At 37.0% G+C, this 10,982-nt stretch overlaps 1 protein-coding gene across 2 annotated transcripts; it reads left to right on the top strand.

Annotated features, from left to right (window-relative positions):
- Positions 1-960: 960 nt before the first annotated feature.
- Positions 961-5,345, top strand: LOC145422341 (uncharacterized). 2 transcript variants are annotated; one of them, XM_080293583.1, is made up of 6 exons: positions 961-1,385; positions 1,570-1,706; positions 1,796-2,018; positions 2,137-2,666; positions 2,821-2,957; positions 3,044-5,345. In XM_080293583.1, the coding sequence occupies exons 4-6, from the start codon at positions 2,214-2,216 to the stop codon at positions 3,630-3,632; spliced, it is 1,179 nt and encodes a 392-aa protein (XP_080149709.1). In that variant the 5' UTR covers positions 961-1,385; positions 1,570-1,706; positions 1,796-2,018; positions 2,137-2,213; the 3' UTR covers positions 3,633-5,345. The 2 variants fall into 2 exon arrangements, with proteins under 2 accessions (XP_080149709.1, XP_080149710.1); XM_080293584.1 differs by having other exon boundaries at positions 1,796-1,984.
- Positions 5,346-10,982: the final 5,637 nt, after the last annotated feature.

Consider the following 10,982-nt stretch of genomic DNA (forward strand, 5'->3'; position numbering starts at 1 on the left):
TTCTGCCACTACAGACAAGAACACCCTGCTTGACCTCATTTTTATTTCTCAGCCACAGAAATGTCTGTATTCAGGTGTTCTGAGATCATATTACAGTTACCACAACCCTGTCTTTTGTGTCCTGTCCTCGAGCCAATCATGAAGTCGTCTGGTGAGTTTTGAAACAATTACAGATCATGTTTGTTACAGAGTTTACTGATTGTAGAGCATGAAAAAGATTTTTCATTGAAAAAAGGGTCTTCCCTACTCTGTCTGTCAGAAGACCCTTTCTTATTGCAATGTTATTAATCATTTCACCAAATCATTGCTGAACTTCATGCAGAGCAGAGAACATCTGCTATCATGCACCTCTGATCTGAAATGTGCTGCAACATTTATTAAACCAACATCATTTCTTTTATTCTCATGTTTTAAATGACTAAATCTTTTTACTGTGACGTATGTAGCTCAACAAACGAGATCTTCCCCTCCAAGGGCTTGAAAATATGAAATAGTAAATAAATAAATCCCACATAAATGCAGGTATTTATTATGGCTCACATGAATAAATACAGACAATTATATTTTCTTGATTATAGTAGCTTTTGTAGAATCAAAAGTTTTTGTGATGAATGAGGTTTTGCTTATCATGTTTTACAGGTAAAAAATGTCAAAAGTTATAAACTATCTTTACGCTACCAGAGATGTCTATAATGATACATTATGTAGAGAAAAACATTAGTACAGCTTACAGAATATGTATAAAAACTGATTTAGAAGTAAATGGATAGTTTTCTGAAAGTTCCCGACTACAGTTTAACACCACCCACCCAGATCAACCCCCAAGTGTCTATGTAATGCTGGTATGGTGTGTGAGTTTGACTTGGCCTTTATCCGGGTGGGTTTGGGTTTGGGTGGATAAAGGCCAAGTCAGAATGCTCTGAGCAGCTGGAAAAAGCTGCTAATAAACAAAGACATCAAAAAGTGTGGGCTTTAGGTGTAGCTCCCGCTTTCTGATGCACTAATTAGACTTAGTAACCGACACCCCATACCAGCATTACATAGACACTTGGGGGCTGAGCTGGGTGGGTGGTGTTATAAGCACGTGTTTTGTTAGATATATTTTTTCAGACACCATCTTCATGAACTGCTGAGCCAAACCTGATCCATCAGTGCTGGACTGCACAGATAACTACATGCCACAAGGAGACTGCTGTGTTATGAATTGCCATACCAGTGTGTCTTCAATGGAGAAGATGACACACCCATCACCTGACCTCCTGCCTGATCTGGAGACCATCATCATGCTACCACACTACACACCTCTGAGACCATCAATGATGACTCCTACTGAGGAAACTGTATTTCCTGTCAGAGATGCTCAGTGATCCTCAGAGCAGAGAGAGGTATCATTCTTTATCTTTGATAAAAAAAAATGTCAGTGTTTTTAATTCAATTAATTAATTAAAATCCTGTTTATTGCATAAATAATTCCACACTCAAATGATTATACTTGTTGACACTTTTTGAGTTTTAATTCACATTATGGATTACAAATCTATGCTTTTTCTACTCTGTCTCTCTGTGCAGGTATTGCTGTCTTCTGAGTTCTTCCGTGTCCCAACTGAGGCCTTCAAACCTCATTGCAGAGCTCATGTCTTTCCTCACCATCATGTGAGTGTGAGATTGCTCTGGATTCTGGTTATGTGGCCTGCAGCACCTATAAGGTATTTCAACATTGTTCATTGTATAACTTATTTGTAGTTTTTAGGGTTTCTACAGACAAAAAAAATGTTCCTTTTTCTGTATTTTTTAGAACAAGCTCGTCCAGTGTGCCTGCATTCCAGCTTCTTAGACTCTACGCAAGTGGACAGAGTATCAGTGTTTGGCCACTCTTACAGACACTGACTTCTGTCAATTCACTTCTACTGATCGGGCACCTCACTCCAGGAAGACAGAGGGCTGCAAGCCTGTCATCATTTCCAGTGTGGCTTTGTATTCTTGGGTTAGCATCAGATTTTTCCCACAAATATTCAAAGGTAACACTTGTTTTAAGCTTAGTTATTAAATCAAAAGTCTTCCCTTGTGTCATGTCTGTGAAGGTTCTCATGATGTCCTTTGATGTAGTCTCTCTCTTCACTTGCATACCCACTACAGAGGCAGTGGAGACTGTCAGAAAACGACTGCAAGAAGACAGCTCCTTGGAAGACAGGACCAACTTCACACCCGATCAGATGTGCACACTGTTAGACCTCTGCCTCACCACTACATATTTCAAATACAACGAGGGTTTCTACAGACAAAAACATGGCTGTGCCATGGGTTCCCCTGTGTCACCTGTTGTAGCCAACCTTTACATGGAGGAAGTGGAAAGGAAGGCTCTTGGCTCTTTCAAAGGAAGAGTACCCAGCCACTGGTACAGATATGTAGATGACACCTGGGTCAAAATCAAAAGGCAAGAAGTGGAATCCTTCACTGCGCACATTAACACCGTGGATAAAAACATCAAGTTCACCAGGGAAGACACAAAGGACGACTGTTTGCTTTTCCTGGACTGCGCTATGCACATTGAAGAGAACGGCAAACTCAACATCGAAGTTTACCGGAAGCCCACACACACGGACCAGTACCTCCTCTTTGACTCCCATCACCCTCTGGAACACAAACTTGGAGTAATTAGGACACATGTCAGTGTTTTTTAATTCAATTAATTAATTTAAATCCTGTTTATTGCATAAATAATTCCACACTCAAATGATTATACTTGTTGACACTTTTTGAGTTTTAATTCACATTATGGATTACAAATCTATGCTTTTTCTACTCTGTCTCTCTGTGCAGGTATTGCTGTCTTCTGAGTTCTTCAGTGTTCCAACTGAGACATTCAAACCTCACTGCAGAGCTCATGTCTTTCCTCACCATCATGTGAGTGTGAGATTGCTCTGGATTCTGGTTATATGGCCTGCAGCACCTATAAGGTATTTCAATATTGTTCATTGTATAACTTATTTGTAGTTTTTAGGCCTTAACACAACTAAAATGTTCCTTTTTCTGTATTTTTTAGAATAAGCTCGTCCAGTGTGCCTGCATTCCAGCTTCACAGAAAAGAACATCAGACACCAGCGAGGGAGGATAAGAAAGACAGACACAACAACATTGTCATCCCCTATGTAGCCGGTGTATCAGAAAAACTCAGGAGAGTTTTCTCCAAATACGACATCCCAGTGTACTTCAGACCCAGTAACACACTCAGACAGAAACTGGTTCACCCGAAAGACAAAACTCCTAAACACAAACTTAACAATGTGGTGTACGCTGTACAGTGCAGCGAGGAATGCCCAGACTTCTACATCGGAGAGACCAAACAGCCACTTCACAAGCACATGGCACAACATAGAAGAGCCACCTCCACAGGACAAGACTCAGCAGTCCATCTGCATCTAAAGGACAAAGGTCAGTCTTTGAGGATGCCAATGTTCACATTTTGGACAGATGGAGGAGTGAAAGAAGCCATTTACGTCCACTGTGAGCGACCATCTTTAAACAGAGGCGGTGGTTTACGACACCAACTGTCTGCCATCTATAATCCAGTTTTGAGTTCCCTCCCCAGACACCGTAACGTCCACTCACATCCTGGGAGTGGGCGTGGGTGATTTCCTGACCTCGGGAAATCACATGATAGGGTGGGGCCAGGTTTCACAATGAGCTCACCCGAAACCCTGGCTGATTGGGACCCACACCCACTTTCACACCTTGGCTCATGTGATTAGGTAGAGGATCATCAGGGGGTTCTTTGTCCCTCTTTGGGGGGAAACTCCCACTGGGTTTAAATCTGGGACTCTCCACCATTGACCCTTAGAACTGAAGAAGCTTCTCGGATGAGAGGTGAAACGTCTTCAAGGAACTCAAAGAAGTCCAGACGCTTTTCTTTCCAAGCTCCTTAGACTTCACTTGTGTTAATTACATTTTATTTGTTGTTGTTTTCTTTTAGATTTATATGCAGTGATTGGATGTGGTGGAGCTTTGTTAACCGTGTGGAAAACATCTGTTTGTGATGATATTTACAATGAGGCTTTAAGGTGACAGTTTCCATGTAATTTCAATCCTCTTACTAAGCAAAAACATGTTTGCAATTAACATATTTTTTCAGTTTTGTCTTTTGGATTTATGGTTAACATTCCTCTGTGACAGCAAATACTAAACTGGTCCAAGTAACCAGCATATCATTGGTCAAAGGCAAAAAGGACCACATGTCACACTAGCAATGAATTTTTGACTGTGTTTGTGTTAGTATAGAGTAGGTCTAACAGTGGTTTTCCACATCTGCTCTAATATATATAGATAATGGGTCAGACATATAAAGTCATTTTGAAAAGTTCATAAAGGTCATTTATATGTGTTCCTCTTTATCATTTTATATCAGGTCACACAGCTGACTTGAGTTTTGATCAGAGTAGAACCATAACATTCATGCTAATGGTTCTACTGTTTACAGTTACTTTATGATGGATTTCACCCTGGTCACAGCACTATGTGAAAAGCTGTTAGAGGTAAAGTTAAGCCAATTAATACATCATCATAAGTCACTCTCTAACGCAGGGCAGTGATTATTATTCACCATATTTATCATCGAATCATCTTGTGCACTTATTAACTAAATGTTGTTTGTTTGTTTTTTTTTGTTTGTTTGTTTGGGGTTTTTTTGTTGCCATTTTTACCTTTCACCAACTGTGTAAATTCTGCAATTTTACCTTGGTTTTGTTTCACATCAGTTTATCTGCTGGCTGGTATTCCTGTCTTCCTTCTCTCACCCCAACCGGTCGCAGCAGATGGCCGCCCCTCCCTGAGCCTGGTTCTGCTGGAGGTTTCTTCCTGTTAAAAGGGAGTTTTTCCTTCCCACTGTCGCCAAAGTGCTTGCTCATAGGGGGTCATATGTCATATGATTGTTGGGTTTTTCTCTGTATCTATGAAGCGCCTTAAGGCGACTTTTGTTGTGATTTGTTGCTATATAAATTGAATTGAATTGGTTTTCTTTCTTTTCTAATGTTTCTGGTCATTTTTCACAGTTAAACAAGTAACTTTGAGGTTACGTCATCGTTTTCAGCTGTTATCTGTATACATTTTTTTCCTAATAATTACATTTCTGCAAAATTATAGCAGTTCTGGTAAGTTGTAATATTTCTGCCAAGTTATTAATTTTTTAATAAATTATTACATTTCTGCTAAGTTGTAGCTTCTGGTAAACTACAACATTTCTGCTGAATTGTTATGTTTCTTCTAAGTTATTGCATTTCTGCTAAGTTATTACATTTTTGCTAACTTGATGTTCTTCTGCAAAGTTATTAAAATTTCAACAACTTTTTAAACGCTGACTTTGATTTCTTCAGCTTCTTCAGCTATTTTCAACTATTTTCAGCAGACAGCTTCAGCTTTACAGTTTCCTCTAAGTGATTGCAGTTCTGCTAAGTTATTCCATTTTAGCAAAGTTCCTTTGCTTCTGCAAAGTTTTTACAATTTCTGCAACTTTTCAGCTTTTTCAGCTACTTTTTGCATACAGCTTCAGCTTTAAGCATCCACACTGCATTTTCGCAGGAAATGCAAATTTTTCTAGTTATTATTATTATTCTTAGGACTTCCGTACACTTTTCGCCGTAGAACTACTTCCACAATTTTCAGCCGATTTTCACCGTTCAAATTTTAAACTATTCAGCTATTTTTGCTAATGCCGGCTATGACTTTTGCTATTTTTAACTATTATACTTTTTAAAATATTCCACTTTTTTCCTTTAATTTGTCCCATTGAAATGAATGGGAAACTTCAGCAATTCTGCTAAAATTTGCTTGTTTTTGAAACTTAACTACTTCCTCATACTTTCACCTAGAACAACCATTCAAATTTTAAAATGTTCTCAAATTATTGGGCTATTCAGGTATGATTCAGCTTTTTCAAATCTTTTACTGTTTTACTTTTATGCCTCTTAAAGTTTTGAGTTGCAAAATTGTGATTTTTCACAAAATACATGCGTTGTTATGGTTGCTATGCTCTTGGCTTCCAGTGTGCCACTGAAGGTTTTGCAGTCTTCTCTTCATGTCCGAACAACTGTTTGCTACTTGCTCAATTTTCACTCAACTTCCACAAATTATACATCAAAACGTAGGTATTTTTGCTGGCTTTCAGAAAATGTCACTATCATTGTTGTGGTATTCATAGAACTTTCGCAAATCTCCTCAGACTAACACAAGGTCAGAAAACTCTCCATATAAAGTCAATGGAGAGTTTGTTCAAAATCACCGCTGCATTTCTGGAATGAGAGGCATATTCGAATCGTCATATCTCCTTAACGAAGCAAAGTTAAGACATGAGGCTTGTCCCGGCATATCTTCAGACACTCCTGACGCTCACAATTCAAGAATTTCTTTCTCAACTATTACCGTTCTGAAATGAGTTGGACTTGTTTGAGGGTAGGAAATTCGTCCTTCGCTCAGATTTCTTCAGATTTCAAAGTCTGGAAATGAACCACTTTTTTCTCTCGTCATAACTTTTTGTTGGATTTCCACAGAGACCTGAAAATTTCCATGATTGTTCACCAAAGCCTGCTGTCTCTTACGGTGAAAGAATGATATCGATACTCCAAATAGATTTCAAGTTACAAAGCGTTGTTTGAGGGCAAGTCAAGGCAGTTTTTGCTTCGCTCTACTCAGTTATGGTGCATTAGAAGTCAAATATCTTTAATAATTCATATTTTAATGATAAATTGTAAACACTGGAAGATTCCCCCATGTCTTCTGAACAAAACGGTGTAAGAATGACCATTCTAGCCCCTACGGTTAGGAAATTATGGTCATTTGTTTGAGGGGAGTCGTCACTATGAGAAATAGACTGCAATAATCCTGTGCCTCTCTCTGCTGCGTGTGTAAAAAGATGCACCTGTTTTGGCGGGAAAACGTAAACAGCCACTCTGATTGGTGGATTTAAATTCGGCAGCTCTCTCCCTCTGTGTCTGTCTGTGTGTGTGTGTGTGTGTGTGTGTGTGTGTGTGTGTGTGTGTGTGTGTGTGTGTGTGTGTGTGTGTGTGTGTGTGTGTTTAGTGGGAGAGAGAGGACCCTGCCCTTATTTGGCAGCATGTCATTGTAGGATTTAAATTGAATATAGTTAGACTGATTGACTGGATTAGAGCCTGTGTTTGTGTGTCCCTCTCTGCATTTCTGTTTCAATATGCCTCCATATTTGTAATTTTGTAAGTTATTGCTATTCTGCTAAATCATAGTATTTCTGGTACTTTTCTGTACTTGTGCTAAATACAGTATTTCTGCTAATTTATAGTGTTTCTGCTTTATTATACTATTTGTGCTAAAACATAGTATTTCTACTAAATGTAGTATTTCTGCTTTTTATACTATTTGTGCTAAATTATAATATTTCTGCTTTTTATACTATTTGTGCTAAATTATAATATTTCTGCTTTTTATACTATTTGTGCTAAAACATAGTATTTCTACTAAATGTAGTATTTCTGCTTTTTATACTATTTGTGCTAAATTATAATATTTCTGCTTTTTATACTATTTGTGCTAAATTATAATATTTCTGCTTTTTATACTATTTGTGCTAAATTATAATATTTCTGCTTTTTATACTATTTGTGCTAAAACATAGTATTTCTACTAAATGTAGTATTTATGCTTAATCATACTATTTCTGCTTTTTATAGGATTTGTGCCTAATATAGTATTTCTGCTTTTTATAAGATTTGTGCTTAATATAGTATTTCTGCTAAATTATAGTATTTCTGCTTTTTATAGAATTTGTGCTTAATATAGTATTTCTGCTTTTTATAGAATTTGTGCTTAATATAGTATTTCTGCTTTTTATAGAATTTGTGCTTAATATAGTATTTCTGCTTTTTATAGGATTTGTACCTAATATAGTATTTCTGCTTTTTATAGGATTTGTGCTTAATATAGTATTTCTGCTAAATTATAGTATTTCTGCTTTTTATAGTATTTGTGCTAAAACATGGTATTTCTACTAAATGTAGTATTTATGCTTAATCATAGTATTTCTATATATTTCTGCCAGGTCCCCAGGCAGCCAATCCTTTGTGAGGACTGAGACATTCAAATTTTCAAATCAGGGCCTGCACAGTTTCCCAGCCAATCAAATAAGTGTCCTGAGGCATTCAAATTTGCATATTGGGGCCTTCGTGGCTTCTAAGCCAGCCAATCATATCTGAGGGCTGAGGAATTCAAATCCACAAATCAGGGCCTGCACAGCTTCCCAGCCAGCCAATCACATATGTGGTCTCAGGCATTCAAATTTGCATATTGGGGAATTCGTGGCTTCTAAGTCAACAAGTCATCCATGTCATATATCTCTAAAAATTCATATTTTAATATTAAATTGTCAACACTTGAAGATTCCCCCATCTCTTCTGAACAAAACGGTGTAAGAATGACCGTTCTAGCCCCTACGGTTTGGAAATTACGGTCATTTGTTTGAGGGGAGTCGTCACTATGAGAAATAGGCTGCAATAATCCTGTGCCTCTCTCTGCTGCGTGTGTAAAAAGAGGCACATGTTTTGGCGGGAAAAAGTACACAGGCTCTCTGATTGGTGGATTCAAATTCAGCAGCTCCCAGGCTGACCTAGAAACTTACTTCTCTCTCCCTGTGTGTGTGTGTGTGTGTGTGTGTGTGTGTGTGTGTGTGTGTGTGTGACAGAGAGAGAGAGAGAGAGAGAGAGAAAGGCTTTTAATGGGATGATCTCATTCTAAGATTCAAATTCAATATATTTAGACTGGTTGACTGAATTGGATCTTGTGTGTGTGTCTCTCTGTGCATGTGTGTTTCCACATGTGTACATATTTGTGATTGTGTGGCTGTTATAGATTTTTTTGCTGATTTTTTTCATTTAACAAGTATAGTTGAGGGACGTTCAGCATGTTCATCATTTTTTCAGCTGTCCATTTTTGCTTTTCCAATTTTTCTGTTTAAGTTATTACTATTGTGCTAAATCATACTGTTTCTGCTATTTTATAAGATTTGTGCCAAATACCGTATTTCTGCCAAATATAGTATTTCTGATTAATTATAGTTTTTTCTACCAAATCATAGTACAGTATTTCTGCTTTTTATAGGGTTTGTGCTTAATATAGTATTTCTTCTAAATTATAGTATTTCTGCTTTTTATAGTATTTGTGCTAAATTATAGTATTTCTGCCAAATTATAATATTTGTGCTAAAACATAGTCTTAATTTAAAATTACAATATTCATAGTTCATCACAGTGTCTCTGGTAAATCACAATATTTCTGCTCTGTTGTACTATTTTTCTAAATCATAGTGTTTCTGTAATGTTTAAGTATTTTTGGCTAAATATATTCTTTCTGTTATCTTATACTATTTCTCCTAAATTCTTGTATTTTTGAGAAGTTATCATGTTTCTGGTAAGTTACAATATTTCTGCTAAATTCTGCTATGCTATTGTATTTCTGCCAAGTATTATGTTTCCTCTAAGATATTGCAGTTCTGCTAAGTTATTCCATTTTAGCAAACTTCTTTTGCTTCTGCAAAGTTTTTACAATTTCTGCAACTTTTCAGCTTTTTCAGCTACTTTTTGCATACAGCTTCAGCTTTAAGCATCCACACTGCATTTTCGCAGGAAATGCAAATTTTTCTAGTTATTGTGTGGATGCTTTAAGCATCCACACTATTGAGTTCCTGTTTCTCTTTATTCTTTATTATTATTCTTAGGACTTCCGTACACTTTTCGCCGTGGAACTACTTCCACAATTTTTGTGCTATTTTCACCGTTCAAATTTTAAACTATTCAGCTATTTTTGCTAATGCCGGCTATGACTTTTGCTATTTTTAACTATTATACTTTTTAAAATATTCCACTTTTTTCCTTTAATTTGTCCCATTGAAATGAATGGGAAACTTCAGCAATTCTGCTAAAATTTGCTTGTTTTTGAAACTTAACTACTTCCTCATATTTTCACCTAGAACAACCATTCAAACTTTAAAATGTTCACAAATTATTGGGCTATTCAGGTATGATTCAGCTTTTTCAAATCTTTTACTGTTTTACTTTTATGCCTCTTAAAGTTTTGAGCTGCAAAATTGTGATTTTTCACAAAATACATGTGTTGTTATGGTTGCTATGCTCTTGGCTTCCAGTGTGCCACTGAAGGTTTTGCAATTTTCACTTCATGTCCGAACAACTTCTTGCTACTTGCTCAATTTTCACTCAACTTCCACAAATTATACATCAAAACGTAGGTATTTTTGCTGGCTTTCAGAAAATGTCACTATCATTGTTGTGGGATTTATAGAATTTTTGCAAATCTCCTCAGACTAACACAAGGTCAGAAAACTCTCCATATAAAGTGAATGGAGAGCTTGTTCAAAATCACCGCTGGATTTCTGTAATGAGAGGCATATTCGAATTGTCATATCTCCTTAACGAAGCAAAGTTAAGACATGAGGCTTGTCCCCGAATATCTTCAGACACCCCTGACACTCACAATTCAAGAATTTCTTTCTCACCTATTACCGTTCTGAAATGAGTTGGACTTGTTTGAGGGTAGGAAATTCGTCCTTCGCTCAGATTTCTTCAGATTTCAAACTGTGGAAATGAAGCACTTTTTTCTCTCGTCATAACTTTTTGTTGGAATTCCACAGAGACCTGAAAATTTCCATGATTGTTCACCAAACCCTGCTGTCTCTTACGGTGAAAGAATGATATCGATACTCCAAATAGATTTCGAGTTAGAAAGCGTTGTTTGAGGGCAAGTCAAGGCAGTTTTTGCTTCGCTCTACTCAGTTATGGTGCATTACAAGTCAAATATCTTTAATAATTCATATTTTAATGATAAATTGTTAACACTGGAAGATTCCCCCATCTCTTCTGAACAAAACGGTGTAAGAATGACCGCTCTAGCCCCTACGGTTTGGAAATTATGGTCATTTGTTTGAGGGGAGTCCTCACTATGAGAAATAGGCT

The sequence above is a fragment of the Astatotilapia calliptera genome, chromosome 19 (assembly GCF_964374335.1).
Source record: "Astatotilapia calliptera chromosome 19, fAstCal68.1, whole genome shotgun sequence".
Lineage (NCBI taxonomy): Eukaryota > Metazoa > Chordata > Actinopteri > Cichliformes > Cichlidae > Astatotilapia > Astatotilapia calliptera.

Bases quoted from the DNA above. Each gene is read 5' to 3' on its own strand.
- LOC145422341 (XM_080293583.1), top strand. From the start codon at position 2,214: ATGTGCACACTGTTAGACCTCTGCCTCACCACTACATATTTCAAATAC. The intron at 2,667-2,820 runs GTCAGTGTTTTT...CTCTCTGTGCAG, and splicing joins TTGGAGTAATTAGGACACAT to GTATTGCTGTCTTCTGAGTT. The intron at 2,958-3,043 runs GTATTTCAATAT...TGTATTTTTTAG, and splicing joins TGGCCTGCAGCACCTATAAG to AATAAGCTCGTCCAGTGTGC.